Source organism: Anser cygnoides, chromosome 8 (genome assembly GCF_040182565.1).
Source record: "Anser cygnoides isolate HZ-2024a breed goose chromosome 8, Taihu_goose_T2T_genome, whole genome shotgun sequence".
Taxonomy (NCBI): Eukaryota; Metazoa; Chordata; class Aves; order Anseriformes; family Anatidae; genus Anser; species Anser cygnoides.
In genome coordinates this window covers 7,054,044-7,079,125 of record NC_089880.1, presented here as the reverse complement: position 1 = coordinate 7,079,125, position 25,082 = coordinate 7,054,044, and the positions used below count along the sequence as shown (strand labels likewise).

Below are 25,082 nucleotides of genomic sequence, written 5' to 3'. Positions count from 1 at the left end.
ATTAGCTGACACTGGTTTGATGGATTCAGAAGTTACTGAAGGCAGAAGTGTACACACACACGCGCACACAGGCGCAGGCACATACTGAGTATAATTGCATCTTTATAAGATCCTCTTTATATGCCATAAAGGAGCAGGAAGAGGCACACACTGGAATATTTCTATATTCCTTTCATTTTTAAATCACGAAAAAAATGTAGATTGCTACCAAACTCTAACATGTTTTATATTCACTTCAAACTAGAGCTAGATAGTCGTCTAACTAGAGCAACAGGACAGCCATCTAATGCAACCAGGGCTTGTAAAGCTCACTCCCTGCCTTCACGTAGAATAGGCAATTTTGTATAACACAGGTTTCTAGTAAAGAGCTGGAACGATCGTAGTTAATGTTGAATCATTTTTTCTTGAACTTTGCAGCATTTATTACTGAGGTTATAGACAGTAATCATGTTTTATCAGGGCATTCACTGATTCTGAAATTTTGTGCATTTTCTTTTAAAACCACATTGGCTACTATGTGCTGTTTTTGACAGCAACCTTGCACAGGTTTCCCACTGTTAGCAGCAACCCATCTGCAGAGTCCCAATCCTTTTTTACCCATGTAATGATTTGGAAACCATGTATGCGTTCAGCAGTAAAAATTAGCCTCTGGAATGAACTTGTCATATAAAACTTTGATTTGGGGCGATTTGCTTCACTATAGCATAAGAAAATGAAGTATCAACTCAAGCTGTATGTCTGCAATGACTTATCAGTGATCTCCAAAATACATTTGAAAGGAAGTTCAACCATCCCTTGAACTTGTATGCTTCAGGCTGAACAATTCAGACAGATGTTTAATCACTTCATATTCACTAGGAAATGGCTATTCAATGGCCGTAGAATTTGAAAGTGGCATTGGCACTCCCTTTTAGAAGCATAAGTAAAAACAATTCAGCTGAATCCAACACATTTTTATCACATAAATTTCAATCATCGTATTTTTTGTTTTAATCATTAGATACCCTTTTAAATTTTTAGTAGCAGAAAGGCCCAGAGCTATGGCGCTAGTTGATGCAAATGAAGAGATGAAAAAGGATTTTCCAACTTCTCAGATAGTGGTATAGACTAGGTAAAAGGTGAGAGCATTGTTTAGCTGAACCTACAGCAATAATTATAGGGAAAATATTTAACTTAAAGCAACAACAACAACAAAAAAGCATGACCCCAAAACTTTTAACAGGTAATTCATCAAGTGCCAGGCTGAAAATACCTCTTCAGAAGAAAAATTGCAATGAATCTGTGGTTGTTGGTTCCTGTATGCTAAATATTGTGAAACACTTTCCTAAAAGAAAGATACAGTGTGGTTTTGATAAGATTAAGAAGCATTTCAGCAAAACATACACATTATTCTTCATTTTACCATTTGGCATTTTCAATGTTGTTCCTCAGAGAAAACAAGAGTCTATAATGATTAACATCCCCTGCTGTGGGAAGCATACACTCTACAACAATACTACTCTTGTGTTGCACTAGCCTTCCTCGTCTATAACATCAGCACAAATAGTTTTTCAGATGAGTAACCAGCATTTCTGAGATAAGTCCTGCTTTTAACTGCAATTGATAATGTGGGGTTGGGTGCTGCTGTTTCCACAGAGGCCCAGCGAGCCTGCCGGCCTTCCAGTCATTCCCCTAGCAAAAGCTCGGGGCCCAGCTGAGTGGGAGGGCAGCGTTAGCAGGCAAACGCGACCCCCCGGCCACCAGCCCACCTTTCTGTCCCACCACGAGATCGCGTGTCACCGCAGCGCTCAGGATTACAACTTCGCACTTCAAGCTGAGAACCTATTTCCTCCACCCCCGGAAATGTCCTACGTGGCTTGCGTTGTGTTGTGGAAGATAAATTATGCAAACTAATAGTTGTATCTAAATGTGGTCTAATACGTGCCTGTTTTCTAATCCTTGCTAGCAGAGAACTCAGAACAGTGATTTAAAGTCACCTTATAACTCCAGCTTGCAGGGAAGAACTCAGGCATGGCCAGGGAATCTGTGTTCAGACCTGTGTCTGGATATTTAACAGCGTGCAGTTGAGCAATGCTGGGTGAGTCTTTCATGGTGGACATGAAAGAGTGTTACAGTGCCACCAGGCCCCATGGTCCTATTAAACCTCAGGGAAAAAGGGTCAGTGGACTTCAGGAGAAGGGGGGAACATATCTTTTTCTCTCTTTTCAGAAACCTGTTTTTTTGTTTGTTTGTTTCTGTTTCTGTTGTGTTTTTTTTTCCTGGTTTGTTTTTTTTTTTGTTTGTTTTTTTATGTTCTGAAAGAGAAACACTGTTGTACAGTGAAACTGCAGAGCAAGCTAATGCAGGGGGCACAGACCCACCTTCATCAGATCCTGTTCGGAGACACACACTCCTCCCAGCCCAGCCATACAGCAGCTCTGCTCTGGGGCTTTCCTGTGAAGAGCTGGGCCAAGCAATGCCTGGGACAACAAGGGCAGAGCACAGTCTGCAGCCTCCTCAAGCACTGTGACAAACAGGCTGTGCAAGTAGTGACTGCCTCTTGGGGCGAAGAGAGAGAGCAAAAGGTGTCTTTTCGCACAACACTAAAATGTTTGCAGTTAACAGCACTGACAGCATTTGAGACTGTGCGCATTTCTACCGTGAGGTCACCGCAGGTATGTTTCCAGGTCAATATGGGAAGGACAACATCTTAAACCCTGATGAGAATATAGCGCATTGTATCCTGCCGTCCGTCTGTACACACAACACCCACCAGTGGATATTGCACAGGCACACTGACTGCACAGTGTCGAGTTCACCGTGTGTGTGTGCCTTCCAGTACTCCAGATTCTGGGAGACCCTTTTTGCAGAATGGACCACGCTGTTACGTTAGTTTATCCTCGCTAGCAAGGGAGCTGGCAGGCAGCACAGAGGTGGTTGCGACAACAACCATTTGTCTTTGAGCTTATGACTCATATGCTACGAGTAGACCAAGCAGCACGAGATACAAGGTTATGAATGACTCCAAATTCTGATATGCTTCTTTGTCCTCGCTGTAAGCACAAGTGAATAGGCTTTTCTTATAGGAAATAATAGGATTTACCTATTGCCATGTACAACGCTATGAGAAAGCTACCCCTTGCTTCACCCATGTATTCCTACTACTTAAAAGACTGGTCAATGCACATGTCCATTTTCATCTCTGCTGGTGACAACTGCCATCCTCTGCTTGTCTGACAAAGTACCTGCTCTTTCTCTACCCCAGCAGCAACATCTACTCTCACACAATCCCTTTAAGCCTGCATAATATCCCATCTCATCACCTTCACCTTCAGTGTTGTACCTGACATCCAACTTCCCTTATGTCTTCTCTCACCACACAACCTCCTTGTCCCCTCCTTTAAAACCTCCTCCTAAGCACTCTCTTTGCTTCCCTTGTTATTCAGCCACTGTTTTACAAGTGTAATGCTTTACTCCTTTCATACTCTTAACATTATTACTCTTCCATGCCACCCTGTGTGCTGGAAATGATCTCCTATTTCAAGTCACACACTCTCCCTTTAGCTTCCTCCACATCTTTCCTTAGACACATTTCTTCAGCAACGATTTCCAGTTATATTGTCTCCACTGATAAGAGTCTTCATCTAAATGCCACTGACCAGACAGGACCTAAATTTAACCATCTGGGCACAGTATTCACTCTCACTTTTGCTTGAGGCTAGATAGTTGTCAAATGGGTATCTCATCTGACAGCTTGCTTAGGTAAGACATTGGTTACATTATCCTTGTGTCAATGGTCTGTTATGGCAGGGAGCAGCTGCAAATCTGGGGAGTATTCTTGTAGTGGACAGTTGTTGGCCATATGATGTTCAATTTTTATTTATAATCATTCCCAGTAGTAGGGACAAAGGGCACTTTGTTGTTATTGTTAATAGATTGATATTACTCTCAAAGATCTCCACAAACTGAAAAGCCTCAAAGTTTAGCCACCAGTACAAGCTTTTGGGCTTGTTTCTAATTCAATGTATACCATGACTGAAAATGATGTTGATTATTGAGGAAAATCCCAGACTGAAGCTAAACTATCACGACAACAGAATCTTACCTTTTCTCTTGCTCACCTTGTTAGTGGAGGACTAGCGTGCTCTGGTGTCATGAGACTGAAGTCCACAAGGTGCATTTTCTGCATAGTACCTTCGTTTTCAGAATTCACTCACCACTTCAGCCATCACAGCTTAAGCATCTTTGCCCCCAGGATCAGTTTAAGGCACATACTTGCTATGGCCAAAGGCTGATTTTTTGTTTTGCTAGATAACGCACAGTTACTCATGTGCCATGGAAACACAAAGGTGTTTGTGTTCTGGCTGAAGTTACACACCTCATAAAGTTTGCCAGCTGATTCTAACATAAGACGTGCTATGTTACTGTGTTTGTTCAGTGATCTACATTATTTTCTATTTTCCATTTACTATGCGTTAGCAGAGTTAAGAAATGTGATTTTCCTCATCTACATGCCTTTCAGAAGTAGGCTGTAATTGATCCTCCATTTTAGTAATTCATGACCCTCCTTAAGGTCATCTGTTTCTTCCCAGTGAAAACTGGGAAGCATTCTGCTGCTCTGCCAGCTTTCCTGAAATGGCAAAAGCAGCTGGATCTAATAGTTTTCTGAATCCAATGTTTTGGAAGTGTATTTTGCTTTTTATGATACCCATTTTAGAGGCTTTCACTGGCTAAATTACAGTGAATACGGAGGAGCAGATTTTGTGAACCACTAGCAGACGTTCGCTGTTGCTAGTTTTATGAGTCTTGTAGAACAGCAGGAACAGGCTATGTGCAAAACATTTTTTTGTGTGTGATTTTGCCATCTCATACTGTTCTCACAGCACTGGCTCAGTAATGATATGGTAAAGCTTGGGAGGTAGGCTTTGATTGCAGACTAGCTGCTGTTGGGGCGTTCAGAAAGCCAGCCCTGTAAAGTGCAGTTTGTTTTCAAAAGTTGCTGCCTGTGGCTGAGACAGATGGGTTAGCCAGAAATATGTCATTTATAATATAATCAAATGCTTGACCTCTTATTCAGGTATTAGTTGTTACAACATGGACGTTGAATGTTTAAACTGTCTCACAGCTTGTTTTGTTCAGATGTAAGCTGTGGTAGCTTTGTGTGAAATGCTAATTTTGGATGAAATTATCATGTTGGCATGATTTATTTGATTTTTGTAACACTCTGTTGTACAGAGAAAAGAATGACCACAAAACAGCTTCATGTAAAAAGCAAGAGTACTAGAATCTGTAAATTTCAAATAATTCCTTCAAATAATGCCTTATTTTAAACATGGCCCACGTTTTGGGTTGGAGTGTTTCATTGTGGTAATTTATAGTTCTCTCTTGAGCTAACAAGTCACTTGGCTGAAATGTTTTTATAGAAAAATACACATTGTGGGCAGAGGAAGAGAGATCTTTTAATACAGAATCAGCCTTGCTCTGTGATCTGAACAGAAATGAATTATCATGGGTACAGACAGCATTGGGATGGAGCAAGGCTGAGTTTGTGATAGCACTAGCTTTGCACTGACTTAGTAATATATCCATCTACAGAGTCCACACCTATTTCTATCCTCCATCTCTATTGCCCATGGATATGTGGCTTACAGGTGTTATCTGAGCTTACATGTATTAACTATGACTGTAGGCAGAAGGGCAATATTTTAAAAGATTATGCTTAGTACCTCAAAGCCAAAGCATGTGAAACTTTTGAACTATCAGAACCGAGAGTGTTCTACCCAAAACCAGTTCAGTCTTTTTGTGTCTGTAATAACACAAAGACAATTGGAAAACAAATTAGGAATGGAACAGACAATCTTCATACAAGCATTAAATAATTCTACAGTGTTGGATTTTGCAACCTTAAGATGTTATTTTGGCATAGATATTTAGATATGATTTCCTTTTTCTTTTTTTTTTAATTTCTTGGAGAACAAGCAAAAACAACAACAACAAGCAAACAAACAAACAAAAACCCAAACCACAAAACGATGACATCCTCTAGGCAGACCAGCAGTGGAAGGAATAAGATGTTTCCCAGCACAGATACCTGCTACAGCTGTGGAGCAGGGCCTAGTGAAGGCTATGGGGGAGAAAGGGCTGTACACAGGTACTCCTGCACTGGCTTTACAGTGGCCCTCTCCCTTTCTATCCTGATTTCATTTCTTTGCACAGTCCAGCGAGAAGGAATAATTTAATACAGATACCTAAGGGGAGAAACTGGGACAAGAAGAATTGGGAGAAGATTGTGATGCAGAGAAGAGAAGTTACAGCAAATAAGGGAGTCAAAGAAAGAACTGGATGTCTAAGATGTTGAAGTCTGAGCCATATGGCAAGTGACTGGAAACAGAGAGAAAATACCAGGCAGCTTTCATAGATGACACTTGGAAAATCCATCAGTAACAAAAGTTACTTCTTTTTCTACCACACAACAAGAAAACAAGCTGGAAAGGATAAAGCTCAAAAAAATCATTGGATGAATGATGATAAAATTTGAAAATACCTATTGCATTATTTATTTAAGCTCATGCAGGATTGCTCCTAAAAATGCAGTTTCCCATCCATCATCAAATGAAGTTCTAAACCAATCAAAATTAGAACTCCTCAAATAATATTTTAATAGTTCTGTCTGGGAAATTTTATGCAGCTGCCCTCTAAAAATATTCTCCTTGCTAATTTATTTTTTATTTCTCCTATTTTATATAATTTTGTTCAGCATTTGCTATACACGAAGGCTTTTAGAGTTCTTTGAACTGTATACATGCTATTACTGCATCCACACCACGCACTTAATTGTAGCGAGGCTAATGTACGCACCCCTTAACTCTCCCAGGACTGTCTGAAGTCAAAGACTTCCATTTTTTTTAGGAAAGAAATCAGTAAGTTCAGTAAGAACAGATCCACAGGATATTGATGCTTACCATGACTTAAATTCAAAGTCCTTCCACTAATCTGTGCATTTTTTCCCCATGTCACTGCAAATTTTCATCATTTTTCCATGGTTAAAGTGAATAAAACTGAATGCAGTCCAGTTGCAATTACCATCAGTTTAGTGAGAGACTTTGTTACCCTGTAATATGCACATCTCAAATACCAACGCACCAAAACCTTAATGTAGGCTGCTTGTGCTGAGTGCCCTGAAAGTTCCTGCTATTGCTAAATGCAGTCTCTTACTGCCTTACGTACATGTCTTTCTGGCCCTGCTGGTGACACCTGAAGATACCCACCTTGTGTCTGTTTTCTTCTTTCTCCGTAGTAACATAATCATTCTTAGAGAGAATGTTTATCACCTCTTCACTTTTTCCTTTGCAAGGAACCTACTTCTGACTTGGGTTTGTTGCAGCAATAGTGCTCTTGAACCTGCAGATTCTTCTCTATTTTCCAAAAGCTGAGATTCAAGGATGGGGAGTATGGGAAAGTTCATGTTAGCATTGTTTCTGCTATTTTTGCTTTTGGCTAAAAATAATGTCCTGTTGCCATGAGTGTTTCATAATTATCTTATAATACTAGTATTACTCTGCATAACGTAGCCATAGTTCTGATTTCCTGGAATCAACTTCCTGTAATCAACTGCAAATATTCTATATATTTTACAGATAATGTTTTCAGCAATGCCCTATTTGTTCAGCTGAGAATAGCAGTTTTGGGGACAAATAACTTTTGACAGCATTTCTGTTCACATGATGCTTGAAGGAAGCGGCATGTTAGCCAGTGTCCATTAGTGACTCCATAGTGTGATGTAAAATGTAACTCCCAGCATAACGCCACCAACGTTCATGTTTGCTTTACAGGTTGATGACCAAATGAAGTTGCTACAGAACTGCTGGAGTGAACTCTTAATTCTAGATCACATTTACCGGCAAGTGGTACATGGGAAAGAAGGCTCCATCCTTCTGGTTACCGGGCAACAAGTGAGTATGTGGGCTCAGAGAAGTATTGATGGCTTTTTAATAATCATTTTCAAAATAGCAGGAATTTAACTAGGTCAGAAGCACTTCTGTGTTCTCAGAGATTCTCCACAAATAATGTAGATAAAATGACTTGTGCACTCTGTTCCTAGTCTGTTGATTACAGTTAAACTTATAAAAGTAGATATAATCATAAGAACTTTGCTTTTCAAATATATTTGTATACTTCAGTGATTGAAAAACAGCAGATGAGAAGTGTCTCTCAAGAAGCTGTATTTCTTTGGAGCTAAAATGGCTTGTTTCTGACAGCAACAACAACAGACATCCAAAACCCTACGCTGTAGGTCTAAGTAATTTATTTTAATTTCCCATCATAATTATGGTTTACTCAAAAGAATCACTAGCTGGGTGAGAATCCTAGATAACTTGCAGCTACTGCCTCAAAAATATCTTGCTTTTAGACAAATACGCAGATGTGAAGTACTGGGGAGTTGAGACATCTAATCCCAGGAAAATTATTCAGTCTATAAGATATAAATGCAGGTATTGTCCCAGGAACTGTCTCAGGCTATGTACCCTGCAGTTTCTGCACAGCTTTTCAGTGGCTAATTTTCCTCAGGCATCAGATGTTTAGATTATCCAAAATGCAAGAGCAATGTGGCAAATATTAGGAAAACCCAGAGAAAACCCAAAGAAAGTATTAGTTTTGACTCACCCATACTTTCCAAAGCACAAAGGGCATAACCTTATTCCCAGAATTCTTATTCTGGCCTTAGCAGAAAAAAAATCACAGTATCAAAGAAAAGCAAAGTGCATCTGTACATTATGGTCCTGATTCAAAGTGAAAACAAATGATGGTCCACTGGTATTTAAGCTGCTACAAATTCACTGTCTTGATTTATACACATGGGAAGGAGTTCCTTTTCGTAACTGTACAGATGAAACATTTGTGTCTGCATGCTCCAGAATCTGCTTACAGCTTTAGTCACAATCCTAAAAGTCTAGACATTTTTTAATGCTAAGAAGAGTTTATAAGAATCAGAAAATGAGGAGAAATAATTGTTTGCATTTGTGATTAAAAGGTGTACAGTAGAAGGGAAAAATTATCCACTTGTCCAAGAAAAGTGGGAAAATTCAAATTCTATCTACAGAACTGACTCCTGCACTTTTGTGGAAAGTCCCTAACCTATGTGAGATGAAGTTGTACTCTCTAATTATATGAGAAAAAAATTAGTTGCATCAGTCTTGATGTATATGAATGCTACTGAGGAAAGTACTGATTCCATTTCCATTTCATTATCTGCAAAACAACGACGATTGTACCAGCAACAATTTTATTTACCACGCAAGGTGCTTATTTATAAAGCCACGAGTAGATAGACAGCTTTCTCTCCCTGAGAAAACTGTTAAATGAATGTCTCATTTGTTATGTAATTAGCTAGGTTTTTAAGATACCAAGTGTCTAGGTGCCACTGAAATTGGTAGAGATATATAAATATCTTCAAGTTCTAGCCGCTGTCCCCATTTTTCCACAGTAACAGTTCTTAGCTTGATTAGCCGCTTTTATCTTTACTTGCAGGAAAAAACAGCTGTACATGTTCTCATGGCAAAGCAGAGCATTTCATCGCTGTTGGACAACAGGATGCTAATTAAATGCACTGCTTACAAATCATCAGCTGGTTTTGGATCTTGTATATTTCCAACTAAATTAAAACCTGGCTAAACTGAACTGGTTGCATCCATTTTTGCCCTAGCTTTGTCAAGTAGGTTTAATACATCCCTCTTTCAACCCAGTTTGGCATTTCTATGTCAACATTTGTCATTTGAAGTTGGTGCAAGCACCCACAGAGTACCCATCACCTGCTGCTTCACACTTAGGCTGCTTGGAGAGCAGGGAGATGTATTACCAGAACACTAGAGCCAGTCCCCTTCCATATTGACAGAAAGTTTTTTCAGCGTATGCCTGCTGCTGGTTCCTCTCCTCCTCCCTGAGCTCTGCTGCAAACCACCGAGGTCTCGGAGACCTTGTTAGCAAAGAAGGCGCTGAGTACCTCAAACTGGGCTGCGTTTGCTGGCACTAAGTCACCAGAGAAGTCCAGCAGCAGTCCCACATTTTTCTTGCTCATCCTGTAACTAGTTACTTGACATCCTTTGCAAGTCTCAACTCTAGCTGAACACTGGCTATTTTAACATCATCCCTGCGTACCTGGACAGTCTCTTGTTCTGAGCCATTTCCTGCTTTTACCTTTTTGTACTGCAGCTCAATCATGAGTTACTTGTTTAGCCTATCTGATCCAGTACAGCCTAAGTATGAGTACTTCTCCTGAGTATCAGGATGGACCACCCTAGCAGCATCGACTTGGTCTGTTGTCTTTCTAAGACTAAAGTCTGGTTCAAATATATTTATGAAAGGGGAATTATGACTGTTTGTCTCAGCTATGTAACTATAAAATAATTCTGGAAAGCCACAGTTCTAGACCAAGGCATTATCAATATTTGCCACTGCACTAAATGCTGCATACTTGCTGGTGGCTGCCCTGATCCTTTCAGTTCCTCCAGCAGGGAAAGGGAAATAATCGTGCCACCATCTCATAAAAATTAATTGATTAAGGTGTGGAAAGCACTCCGACACTTCTGATGAAAAGTGCTGTATATGTTTTTATTTACTGCTAACAGCAAAGCACTATGAGCAAAATTACAGTCAATCACCTTGCTTTCAAAGATATTAACTTTAAACTGAGGACTAGAGCTAGATAGCCTACTTTATTACCTCAGAGATCATGATTATTGTCACAAGTTACCAAATTTAAGACCTCAGAAGCCTTATTCCTTGCTTTCCTTAATATATCCTTCCATAAAAGCTACTCATAAACACAATCCTTTTTACAATCACAATCAAGAGGGAAGCTGTAAGGGGGAACTTACTACCACTTAATTAGAACATACCTGCTCTCTCCACTCAGAGTGCACAGCCTCTGCTCCTCTGATATAAAAGTCAAATTTCATGTAGCTCTCCAGGGCCATACCATTTGCTGTTCTATCCTAGGTATCTAAAATGGGCTAGTAGTTAGAAGCGCACTCATAATTTTCGAACACATTGGCTCAAACCTGTTACTCTAGGGCATTCTTATCACATTACCATATATCTGCATTTCCCTCAAGCCATTGGGTTATGAGTTTTTCCCTGTGTCAATCCACTGTTCCCACTTTGATGTGAAAAAAGTGCAGTCAGCAACAAAGAAGTGAATACTGTCCCTTGCACAAAAAGACTGTGTTTTACTTTATTTTGTTATTTATTTGGATGGAGTTTCATAAATGAAGCTCTTTTGTGTGTATGTGTTTCAGGAAAGCTCTTTTTTCATATCATTACAATTCCTCAGCAATTCCTCAGAAACAAGTTCCTCCCTATGCTGCACACTTCATTTTCTGCACTAAGTACTGCCCCTCAGCAGTAGTAATTACCATTTCAAAAGGAAATAAAGTAGCACAAATGCATTTTACAACTCTCCAAATTTCATAATAGAAAACAGCTAAGCAGTGATTTGCAACATGGTAGTTAATTGTAAATCATTGCCAATATGCTCTCCACACGCCAAGTTCCATTGGCTTGCCATGTGGCATGTAATTTTAACAGACAATTTCTAATTATAGAAATTTAATTCCTCCAGTTTGAGCACTTTCCTTTTGTATCTTCTGCACCAACAATACACGGCCAGCTTCCAAGATCCAGCACACACAAGGTACATACTAAAGCTGTGTACAGATTATCACTGTTCATGCATTTTCAGGCAGCAGTCAACAAACAACACATGAATTGTAGATTCAGTTGCCTAGACAAGCTGCCTATTTTGTTCATACCTACAGCACTCATTGCCAAATTTTCTGTCTGTTGAGTTTGGTCAAAATCCTTCTGATTGAAAAGACAGTCTAAAAATGTGCCAGCATCTGAGATTTTTTGAGATTGTTCAAACTACTGATTGATGGGCAGTCATCACACAAATATATCTTTCCACCTAGATTTGTATTCTAAGAGTAGCAGCAGAGAAGAACATGACGGATAACCAAGATCTCAGCAGTGCTGTGTTTTAAAGCAAATCATAACTTAATTTCAATTAAGAAATTTGTGACTTGAACCTTTTGTAGCTCTTTCAACTGTACCTTATTGAAAGGTGTTGATGCATCATGTAGGGGCTTTGCCTGTGGAATTTTCTGTGGTAATGTCATCTTTGTTAGACTTACCCACTTGCAGAGAAGGTTTCTAGTATCCTGATGTAGTTGTATTTGCTGAGGCCTTCAGAGAATCTGCTTGTCTAGGGGACCAACTTGCAAGTTCAATGATATATCGCTTTGCTGCTGAAAAGGTTTTCAGGAAGTAGCTTTACTTTCAAACTGCAGGCTGCAGAGGACTATATCACAAAGAAGGATCACCCCTGCAGAAGTATCAATGTTGTACAAAGTTACAAGAGTGTTAGAGGAAGGAGTGTCTCAGAAGGACAGGAGAAAGGAACTGGCAAAAACGTAGATAAGGAAACACAATATTTTGTTCATCCTATGAAATGAATAAAAATACATATACTAGTCATGGGTATAAGAAGTTAATGGATAGGTAATACAAAGCAATTACTTCATATATTCTCGGGAACTACTCATTTTTATTTTATATATATATATATATATATATATACACAAACATGCATATGTATATTTTTTTCCATTAGGCTTGTGATTGCAGTCATAGTTGTAGTTGGCAAAAAAATAAAAATGATATTGGTATTTGGGAGCCAAATCTACAAATTCTTGCATAGATGGAATTTGACTGAAGGTGGATAAGCACATGGTCAAGCAATCATCATTCTGCTGTTCAGTGTAGTACTTGTTCTCTCGTATCCAGGCTTGTATGGTTCCTCACTCCAGTGGTTTCTGCCTAATGGAAAAGAAAACAAGGTTATGGTGGATGTTAGAAGTGTCTCAACATCTTATGAAGATGTTATGCTAGCTGTTTTTTGGGGCTGAACTAGGTGTTCTCAATTAAACTAAGTAAAACAGATCAGAGTTCAATCTTTAAAAAGTGTCCAATTCAGGTGTATCCAAAGATACACTAAACTTTGAACCTTTATTTTGACTAACTATGGCCACACCTGTGAATAACCTGGTCCCAATTCACATTTGCTTTGCTATATTGTCATGAAGCCATCATCTCACCGTGTTTTTAAGTCTAAAATTCCAATTCCAGTAACAGCATCATGAAGAGAGCACCCAACATGATTCACTGCATGCCAAAACCATTCCATTTCCCACATGCTAACTTTGTCACATTCATAAGAAAAAACATTTCTTTTGTATTCTGTACATACTGCTCTCATAAAGAGAACAAAATCTATTTGGCTGGGGTCTGCAAGGCTGCCAGTCCTGCATACAAGTCCCATACTAGTGAACCTATTTCTCCATATAAATTAATATGAAATTTCACATTTGATTTCAAGATTGTCCATCAGGAGAGAAATTGTTCAGAGTCTCAGTTCAATGAAAAAAGCAATACATCAGTCCATCACAAACAACTGTAGCCTATTGGAGTAGTTACACTGATGGGATCTGAAGTAAGCATATCCAGTCTTACTGACGGGGAAGAATTTAATGTAGTGGAGCAGAGGCTTATGTAGGAATATAAAAAGGGAAAATGAACTTAACTGAGCTAAAAGCCCCTGAAGAAACAGACTGAATTAGCACAGTCCTAAAAGATGTTGCCTAAATATTTGCAAAAAGAATCAGTGATGGTCTGTCTTCTGATGAAGCTTATGGATATTCATATTCAGCAATGATTGCATATCATATCTTCTTTATTTAAGAAACAAAGTGCATTGCAATGCATAAGGAAAGAAATGTATTCCATTGTACTCTAGCTTAGTTACGTTCTGTATGTTAACATCAGCATACTAATAATTTGAAGAACCTGACTGTCATCATTAATAGAGTAGAAAATTAATGCTACTGGTTAAAACAGCTCTCTGCATGAAACTTAACTATTTTATCATCATGCATTTATAACATAAATGTATCTACTATAAATTAATCTGTATATGATCGACTACAGGGCACATAATCCAGTCTTGATGTACTAGTGTTTTGGAAATTCAACTACAGGGCACATAATCCAGTCTTGATGTACTAGTGTTTTTGAAACTAAGTTAGATAAAGTAAATGCAGTACTTTGGAGTGCTACTATTTGCATATTATAACTAATTAGCAAGCACAATATCATCATCCTAGGGGAAACGTCCACTGGCAGCTTAATTCATTATCTTCTATTATTGTGTATCATGTTAAAATGACAAGCACCTTACACTGTATAAGTCATCACAATTTTAATTAATATATCCAAAACCGATACAAGCATCTGCTGGTTTTGTCTGTGCTGAGTCCTCCCCAATTTTTGTATGTAGGCATTTCTCCGAAGTGTTTTTTCCACATTCATTTGCTTTGAAATATAATATGAACATTGTTTTAAATGTTTTAAATGAAATTATTAATTATATGAAAAGATCAAAATGAATTTAATAACCACCATCCTTGCCAGTAAAATATATATTCTCTCCTACCTCATGAAACAGTGGAAGAGTAATTATGGTTGTGATAGTAAATTAACTTGCTTGCTATTTATTGTGCGCAATGCTTTCTTCTGGGAGAAATGCTCACCCAGACACGTAGCCACTAGCGCCAACTCTCAGGCTCCCATCTGGGTCAGGACTACAAAGACAGGACAGACTATTGAGGGTGAGTCCCCAGGCTATCAGTGCAGTTTGTCACCCGAGGATGGGAGCAGTGGCAGAGCCCCCCACAGCCCGCAGCAGCCTGTGCTGGCCAGAGTTGCATGGAGCAGAGCAGAAAAAGGACAGTCGCTGTGCTGCACCCAGACATCCTCGGCATCTTGTCTCCATGCCCCAAACACACACTGATCTAACTTACAAACGGTTCTGGCTCACAGTAGTGTCATTCCGGTAGATCAAGTACCTGATAACAGATATTAATAAGTAAAAGCATGCTAATACTACAGTCTGTACACTGTTGCAAGCTTGCTGAAACATTGACAAGGGATGGTACAGTTCAACACAACTTTTCCGTAGGACATATGACTCCACTGTCATATCCTAGAAATCAAATACAATTTAATTTTAGAAGGAAGGAAGGAACCTGATTCCACCATTATACTTTAGGCTTGGTTTTGTGGGCGGAGAGACAAGGACTTAATGCCACAGGCCACCACCTGACTCCACCAGAGCCATCTGAGCCCAGTGAAACCAGGGATTTGGCTTCAAGACCTATTCATTACTATGACAAATCATCTACAAAACCAAAAAGTACAAGTGCTCCATGCATTTCTGGCCTTCAGCCTCACCATTTATTTAGCCCAGGGTGTAGTTTCACGTTGTAAAAAAGCCTTGTCTTTTGTTCTGCCTCAAACAATACCTCACTATGTTAAATGGGACCTTCATGTGAGAACAAAATCTACAGAATTAGTCACTTCCATCTCTTACTGCTCTGCTTATCAGCTGAGAATTTTTTTTTATGGCTGACTTTCCAAATGCTACTGAACTCCAGAAACTTTACTACAATATATTGTTTTAAAACAGAATTCTCATAAACACTTTGCACTGGCCTAACTAGCTTTCACCATCATTAAAAGGATTTGGACTTTTAAGTCACTTTCAACTGTATCAAGAAATGGATTTAGAAAAAAAATAGTCATTGTTGCCATGTCTCTCTGCAGTCACGTTTAAGTTATGACCTTCTTACTAATACTATCAGCTTTGTGGTTTTTTTTCCTTTGCTGCTAGTGCCTCTGTATTCCCATGCCCTCTTGCAGAGCCTGCAGCCTCATCCACTCATCCCTTACCTCTGCAACACAGGGAAGAGGGAAGGCCAGCAAACTAGGGGGTAACTGTAAGAGGTAGCCATCAGAAATGCCGAGAAGTACATGAATGCTGCCTGTCCAAAGGAGCTAAGTACATTTTTCTACTTGCAATTCACAGCTGAAAGTTCTCTCCTAGAGTTAAATACTAAGCAAATCCTTCCTCTCGAAGGTCCCTGCCTTTCTGCCCAATACTCATGATCAGAACACATCCCTAGGATGCGTGAGATTTACCTGAGGACACACGCTATTTCTAACTTTCAAAGAGATGACTAGGCTATAAGTAATTTATTAACTGCCAGGCTATAGTCTGATTTATTTCACACACTCTTTGGACTGGAGATTTGAACTCAGACTTCCCTCATCTCAGTTGACTGCTCCAGTCAGTGGCCCGCTGAAAAATTCCCACTCTGGTATTTTTGATGCCTTAGGTAGATGAAAGCAATTTAGTCCATAAATCTAAAAAGAGTTGTAGCGTGAGCTGGAAACGGTGTCATGACCTGAATAGTCCTGGCTATGCCTAAAGTCAGTTTGGCACCCCAAGAACTAGTGGAAAATGGAGCCATGAGGACCTGAAGCACAAAGTTACGTGGCAGCAGAGTGGAGGTTTCTAGTATCTAATTTTAGATTTAGGCACTTCAGTTAGCAAATGGTACTACAGCACAGCCTGCAGTACTGCATATATAGTGATATCTACGCTAAGCTTAAACAAGCAAGCTTAAGCACCAGAATGGCAAGAACAAGTGGCAGCATAAATTATTCAGTGCTGTTCTGTTGGCATTGCTTTCGTACCAAGCTAACCCAATTAAGCCCCTATCATTACTTCTTCATCATTACTACAGTCATCATGCAAGATAGAACTGAATACTGGCTTGTGAGGAATTTACACCTCCAATTGTTTGTGCAGCCATAACTTCATGCCCATCATTTTACTTCTGAAATAGGTAATGAGGAAGGTTCACTGAAGCATCTGTTTTCAAAAATACCAGTCAACATGCCATCATCCTTAATACCAAAACCAACCGTACTGTACAATGCTATTACTTGGAAAGCAAGATTCTTTTTTTTTTTTGTATGGATTTGATTTTACCAAATGAAATTTGTGATGCAACATGAAATGCTATGATTTTAGTTTGTAAGTCAGCATTTTGCTCAAGACCTCAAGCTCTTTTAATCTTTGACTTTTAAAAGCAGTTTTAATCATGAATTGGATGGTGAAATAATTAGTACGCCTTTTAGTATCAATTTCTGCATATAGGACCAAGCAAGCAGGACAGCATACTCTTTAATGTGACCACTTTTTCAGAATAGACATTAACGGGGGCTTTTTCATGCACAGTTGATTTTGTATAAACTGATTGACACCTTTGGGGGTCGTCTTTCCACTGACTCATAATTTTGCTCACTCTTGAAAAAAGCCTTCTGCACACCCAGTATTCTCTAGTTAAAGCTGAAAATTCAACTCATCATATTTACACAATAAAAAAAAAATCCATTCTGCATTGTTTTTAATTGCAAATCCTACTCAAGGGACCAATTCTCCTGCTTAGGAGGCAGCCCTGTGCCTTCTACTAGAGAACCAACTGCAGTCAATTATGGTAATGAAATGTCAATAAATATAAAAATTTAATACAGCCTGCTCTTGGTGAGTGGCAGATGAGGACTTGCCTCCCAGACAAATTTGCTGGTGCTGCAAATATTAAATGCACCTGAAAGAGTAGCAGGTTGCCTGAGAGCTTTCCAGTAGAGGGATGGTGGGAGACCCAGACATCTACTGGGTTTTTCCATTACGGCATAATCGCTGCACTAAGGCCACTGATATTCTTGACATCCAGACATCTTAACTTCTTATTATGAAGAGGAAGGCATATTTCCCCTGCAAACTGGAACCTCAGTGAGGGATTTTGAGCTTTCCCCCCACACACATAACAAAGCATTAAAATTACAAAAGGGAAATTAAGTTGAGAATGAGTTGATATTTGTATGTGACCAGTTTCTCAATAGGAAGTAGGTGAATCATGTCACCATATTAAGCTGCTCTACAAATAAAGACTATTTAAGGGCATGTTACTAACTTTTTTTTTTTTCTTATTTATATAAGCACATATCCTTATATATAAAGAAATGGGGGGGGGGGGGGGGGGGGCAGAACCAACAGATGAACTAGAAAGCAGATTATGAAAGACAGTTTGGCTGGGATTTCCAAAGGCTAGATCCTAGTTTTGTCACAGATTTCTTTGGCCCTGAATAAGCAATTTAATTTCAGTACTTCAGTTTTCCCAGGTGTGACAGACAGCAATAAAACCTATCTCGCAGGATACTTAACCATAATCCACTGATTTCATTGAAACATAAGCATAACTTTAAATGCTTTGCAGAGTTAGAGCAGTGTTATTCTTAACATCCATGCAAAAAGTGGAACTTCATTTTTCTTGTACAGTTGCCTTCAATCAATGTCTTGAGAGTGCTAAGTGTACATATAAATAAAATGTCTTATTAAAAGTCAGTAACCTATTGATTATATTAAGGTCATCCCTAGGAGAAGCTATTTTTAGTCCCTTTCAATCATCTATCTTATCTTTCCTGGCTGAAATTTTGACAGGTTTAAAGTCCTCCCTTTTTTTTTTCTTGCTTTCCAACTATTTATACTTGAATTAAATCAATTCAATAGTTTTAACATTGAAAAACATGTTTCAAAATACATGTTCCTTAACAGTTATTTAAAAAAAATAATTTTAAGGGATCAGTGCCTGGAAAAACAAAATTGTCAGTATTGCTCTGTTGCCTCCGGTGGTACCTGGTTCTTTATTAATTACTTTATTATGGGAGACCTTAAAGGCTGGATAAGTGCACCAATACCTTTGAACACATCATTAATCCAAAGTGTGCACTTACCATTAGCTGGGCTTCAGCGTGTGATTACGTGAAGTATGGCTGCCAATTCTCCTGTTGCTATGGAGGCCCCTAAAAGAGAAAAGCTCTGCTAATACTACAGCAGCCAGGCAAGTTACCTACATGTTTCGAAAACAAGTCAGTAACTTGTTTAGGTCTCCGCCAGTTGATCAGGGACAGCTTACCTCAGGGGCAAGCAACGTGCCCAGGGCCATTTTCACAGGACAGCGGCACTTGCAAAGCAAAGGGATGAGAGCAGGGCTGAGCTGAAGGCACTTCAGCAGAGGCAGTTGCTCGGATAGCCCAACATGCCGGTTACATCCACTCCACGCTGCCGGGGCTGCGTGGTCTCACAGGCTCCAGCTTCACCTCAGGCCTAGTGTCGGAGTGACTGTCCCCATCCCCTGCACACCCCAACCCCTACGCTACTTCACCACCGGATCATGGCCTTCCCACAGGCCACAGAGGCTGGGTGCCTCTCTGGGCACAACATCCCACGACAAGGCTTGCAGAAGCTGGTGGTGGCCATCTTCAGAATGGCAGAGGCTGGTGTGTCCTTTTGCAAGGACACATCCCCTTAATGTCACTGGCATTTCTAGATAGGTATTTTAGTATGCAGGCAGTAGGGAGGTTGCCTGAATTCAACAACAGTCATCATTGGATACGTCAGGTAGGAAGGGCTTAAAATATACCTTGCTTGTGAACATTACCATTTGTAATATGGCATATTCCAGTGTTCTCTTGGGCCTCTATATACAAGAGTCACTTAGGACAGCTTGTGGTCCAGTCAGCCTCTCCTGAGAAGGGATGAGCAGCACGACAAGGGCAGCAGACTCCCAGAGCAGTCACACTTCTTATTGTGCTCCAGAGGAAGGTGCTTCATGTGCTGCAGTAACTGCTCGGGACAATCTCAGTGCAGCTGGCCTGTGCCACACACCTGCCCGCTCCTCCTCCCTTAACAGAGGAGGAACTGCCAGAACAAGTCCCTTGGAACCAGCTCCAGCAAGTGCCAGGACTGTGCGTAGCTAAGGACAAAAGAAACCACCTTCACAATGCCTCCACTTCCTTTGGGAATATACCGACATTTCTGGGCTTGAATAGATGTTTCTGGCCAAGTTATGGACACCAGACTGTATCCCATGAATACCTTTATGTCCCTCTGGACTAATATGCCCAGCGTAGGCGCAAAGCTCCCTTCAATCAGTCTCTCTCCACAGGATTGTACAACTGCAATGAGAACAAGAGACACCAAGTGTATAAAACAAACTGATAAGGGGCACAGCTACCAGTGTCATAAGCAGTAGTCATATATAAAGCCTCTAAAAAAAGCTAATACAGACAAACTGGCATTCACAGTGATGTGACATACCATTAAGATATATGGTTTAATAATACTTCCAATATATACTGTTGTGCTAAAATAGGTTTGTATATAAAATCATCCTGACTCGATAACATCATTAAATTGAGAGTGATTCTTTTATCCAGGAGCATCCTGGTTACATGTGATTGCTTGAAACATTCTAAAGTGGTTCTGTGGGTACAGACAGAAATATAATTCTCTTTTACAGGTGGATTATTCCGTAATAGCGTCGCAAGCTGGAGCCACCCTCAACAACCTTATGAGCCATGCACAAGAACTAGTAGCAAAGCTTCGTTCCCTACAGTTTGATCTACGAGAATTCGTATGTCTCAAATTTCTGGTGCTGTTTAGTTTAGGTACGTAAATTTTACTCTTCGTATTCCTTACTTAATATTGTTGTTTCTCCCCCTTAAAATATTAAAAATATTTTGGTTTTATTATTTTTTTCCTGAAAAATGAATGAGACTTTAAGTATATTTTATGAGGTTCACAGTAAACTGAGGATTCTTTTTTTAATTATCACTTCACAAAGGAAAATTATGTAGGAAAATTAAAAGTGGATTTCTATGCAACTGATTCCTGAAACATAAGGAATTTACTAGAGTATTACAAGCTTACTGTATGTACTTTATGAATATTCCAGAACAAGAATAAAATTCCATTATAAATTCTAAAGGACAGAGAAAATACTGATTGGTATATTTTTATGATATTGAATATGGTTATGTAAAGCAGATGGTGTGGAAATATGGTTGAAATAACCCTCTTTTTTAAGGGCATTTGCAGTAAGTATAAACAGTTTTGTTTGCATATGGCTGTCACATCCTAACACATAAATCAGGAATGCAACTCATAGTTTGTAAAAAGTGAAAGGAACTCTTAAAGTGTAGATTAATGATAATAGCTTTATGGCAAATCTAGCAAGGAAATAACCTTTAAAGGGAAGATTGTTTTGTATTAGCAGAGAGGACACAAAGGGAAAGATACCTATGCAAGACAAATTAGTTAAACCAGTGCCCTGCAATGAATCAGCCAAGAAATATCACCAATGCCAGGAATAATAAATTAAAATAATAATAATAAAAATAACAAATTAAGAAAAAAAGAGGACTTAGGGAGATGGATTCAATAATAATAATAAAAATAACAAATTAAGAAAAAAAGAGGACTTAGGGAGATGGATTCCTATTGACTTCATAGGAAAAGATTTTTCTTCCTGTCTTCCATTTCAAGTTTGCATTTTGTTGACTTAATAGAACTGGTCTAAATAAACTTTGACCAAGTGAATTTCTTATTTACTTTAAGGAAATAGAAAGGAGAGATCTAAAAACAAATAAGGTCAGATCCAGACGTATATAGATCCCTCCATAGGCAAAATTCTGGTTTTACTCAAAAGTTATTTTGTCTATGAAGAGAGTGAAAAGTTGAGCCAAGCATAATAATGAAAGAAATATCAAAAGTGGTGACATTTAGTAATGTTTTTCTTTAATTATCAGTTTTTTAAAAATCTTATGTAAAGAGAATAGAATTTTACAAATAAATTATTATAATACAATTGCATTTAAATTAAAAGGAGCAAGATGTTTTGGATACACTGTAAAGCCTCAATTACTCTCTGAAATATGCCCTTCCATGTCATGTTTATAGAGTTCGTACCTGTTTTGGAAGGTTTTAGATGAAGCTCTCTTTAAACACGACAATAAAAAATCAATACTTCAGAGGTATAGGACACAAAACATATAGAAAAAAAATAAGAATTACTTAGCTAATGATTGTTATGAATTATGTACATTCTGATTCCTAGGAAAAGAGATGATGGATTTGCTTGGAAGCTATTAATATTTTATATTAAAGACTTTGTCTCTTTCCACATCAGATTCAGAGATGGAAAAGCAAGCTTTCTATTAACAGAAATTATGGTTTATTATTTAATCTGATGAACAACAAGAATTCAGATTTCCTAATTCCTAATAAGTAGGTTTTACAGTCATTAGACAGTGGTACAGAAATGTCTGAAGAGCCTGTAGCTTTCCTCTAATAAAATATTTAGAGAATTCATCTCAGTTCAGTGGTACTTTAAATTAGCTGAACAAGTGAAGTACATTTGGAAAATGCTCACATTTAGGTGGTCTTTTTGTGTGATCACTTTCATCAGCTCTTCAAGTACTCTGCATTGATTTAGGAATCATTCTTACACCTTCAGCTTTTCTAATTCTGCAAGGTAGCATACTCAGCTACAAAAGCAGATGCGTATAAATACCTTGCAAGGTTGTATAAAGTCAAGTTATCCAGTTTTTCTCTCATTTATGCTACTATATTAGCTACGGAGCTAATTCTGCTGCTAATGGGAGCCTTATAGTCGTATTACTTACATATAGAAATGACGTAGCGAAGAAAGGATCTGCACCTTTGAAACTGATAATTCACTATTTAACATACTGCATAACTTGATTTGCTAAAAGTCCAAGCTAGATGTTTTCTACAAAGAGTAAAATATAAAGATATTGTCACCTGACCCAAAGAACTAAGGCAAATATTTAATGAGAATGATGACAAAACTCAAATGAAAAACATAGATACCTTTTCCAGCTAAGTAGTACTTAAGTTTGTGCCCAAAATGATGAATGAATTGTCTGGCTGAAGTTGAGTGAGTCAGGTTTTTTAAGACATTGAAGTGCCTAACAATGCTGGTAGGCATTCAGCAGGACTGTCAAAACTAATTAAGCATCAAATTCTGCTGAAATAATTGGGTGCAATTATTGTACCTAAGTATCAAGGTGCATTTGACACATACCTTTGTCTCTTAGGCATCTCAACAGAAAACTGGTCTTAGCATTGAAAACATATTATTAATAATAAAATATTTCACAAATCTGAGCAGGCTCTTGTTGAAAATCTGTCTCTGCAATATTTAATGGAATAAGAAGCACTTCAAGACATACCAGCTTTTTTTCATTTCTAAGGATGCCCTCCCACAGTGTTAACCAATCCAGTAAAGCCTTATGCTATTGTTTGTGTGGCAACACAAAGTCAATAATCCACAGAATTAATTTATTGAGAAGAAGCTGTTTTTTTGTTGTCGGTTGTGGTTGGTTGTGGGTTTTTTTATAACCAAACAGTTATGAAGCTGCCTCCTAAAGCTGTTTGTTATTCCTGGCTGTACCATATTGCCTGTATTTTCACAAGATGGCAATCTCCTTGAGGGCAAATAATATTGTCTTTTTTTCCTAACATTTCAGCAGTGATTAGCTTAGTAAAATATCAGTAAAATAATGTTCAAGCCCCATAGCACACAATAATTTTTTGAAAACATAATTAAATCATATCAGTCTTGCGTGCTAGTTTTTAAATTGTTCATTGTTTACTTGTCAGAGTTTCCAAAGGGTTTAAACAAGAAAATGCTTTTGATTGCTGGTAGCACTAAAGAAGATGCTATTGAAGCTTAGATAGGTGCATGTTTATCGTAACCTTTGTAGCCAGCAGCACACAAATGTTTCTGCAGCCACTCCAGTGAGTGGTACATTCAGGCACTGGAGCTCTGTTCCTTTCTCCAACTATCTGTCCCAACTGAACAACCTTGCCAAAGTTGACTCAGTTATCATTCAAGAAGCCAAACTATTTTGGTAACTATTTTTTTAGACAGTGTAGCATCTCCTTGGTGTGTAGTCCTATTGAGAATGAATATATTTAGAATTAGGTAACTTACATTTCTTCCATCAGTTATAAAATAAAACACTTTATAGCCAGGCAGTTCTTACTTCTCTGTACATAAACAAAAATTCCTTTCAAGCCAATGGATCTTCATACTTCAGTGACTGTCTGTCTGGCCATCAGTGGTTTCTCATGCTATTAATCCAGTCACTGCCAGTCCCTGGAGAGGAACAAGTCCATCGCACTTGGGCTATTGTTCTCAGCAGATAACCAGTTCACCTGAATCAATCCTTCAGCTTTTGTGTGCCCATAGGTTAAAAGTCAACAGGGAACAAAGCAGTCCTTACAACCAGCACAATCATCACAACCACAGTGGGGATGACTTCCTTGTGCATGGCAGGGACTCAACTGTGTTTTAGAGTAACAAGAGCCTTGACTCATAACGACATGAAATGTAGAAACACTTTCCTTCACAGCTTCACTGCACCATCAACAGTCAGTTGATTACTCTGTCAACACACCAGAAGTTTAGACTAAATTTAAATTCAATCACATTACTCTGATCCACTTACATGATTGACAGATCTATTACACTAGTCCAGCAGGGTTCCCTTAAAGAATCACAAACAATCTTTCCATGAGTCAGTCCTCTGTGGTGCTTCCCCAGCTGCGTACCTCCTCACAAACCTCTGTTGCTCTCCTCTCTCGCTGTGCACCAGAACAGCATTATGCAAATCAAGCAGTCTGACTGACACCTGAGATCACATTAAAGCAAATAGACGCAGGTCTTGTGATCAAAATTGCCCTCAAAAGTTTTGGTTGTGTAGCCTGGTATAAACCACCTTCTAGTCACCTCTTCCCCAAGTTGACTTCTGATCGACATGTTTGAATTCTGTACCAGCGTGCTCCTTCGCTGTAAATGATATGCTGGATGCTGATTGAATGTTTTATTTGAAGACAAGATGGACTTCAGGAGCCAAAGCATTTTATTGCAAAGGAGCAATTTGTCTACCAGCATGATTTACTTGAAATAAGTCTTCTGTTTAGATGGTCTAGAAATAGCAATTTATTTTTTTAATCAATCTCCATTTCAATTATCTCGAGCTATTAGCTTCCTTGGAACTAAATCAGAACTTCAGTTCTTACAGCAGTTATCTTTACAAACCTTTCTTTCATTGAGGTTTACCTATTTGCAAAACCCAAAACATGACTGCTTTGTGGGGGCATACATTGCAGAATGGGAGAGGAGGAAGAAACCTTTGAGAAACTTGAGTGTTAAACCTACTTTTAACACTAGTTCTGCAGGCTTTACATGTATGAATTCACGTCCAAAACGTGGAAA

General features: G+C 38.8%; 1 protein-coding gene across 4 annotated transcripts in view; it reads left to right on the top strand.

The window, feature by feature from the left end:
• NR5A2 (nuclear receptor subfamily 5 group A member 2) overlaps positions 1-25,082 on the top strand; it is a 90,442-nt gene that overhangs the window by 43,671 nt on the left and 21,689 nt on the right. For all 4 annotated transcript variants that reach the window (XM_048067007.2, XM_067001639.1, XM_048067008.2 and 1 more), the window contains 2 exons: positions 7,812-7,931; positions 20,298-20,445. In XM_048067007.2, the coding sequence (XP_047922964.1) occupies positions 7,812-7,931; positions 20,298-20,445 (268 nt within the window). The remainder of the gene's footprint in view (positions 1-7,811; positions 7,932-20,297; positions 20,446-25,082) is intronic.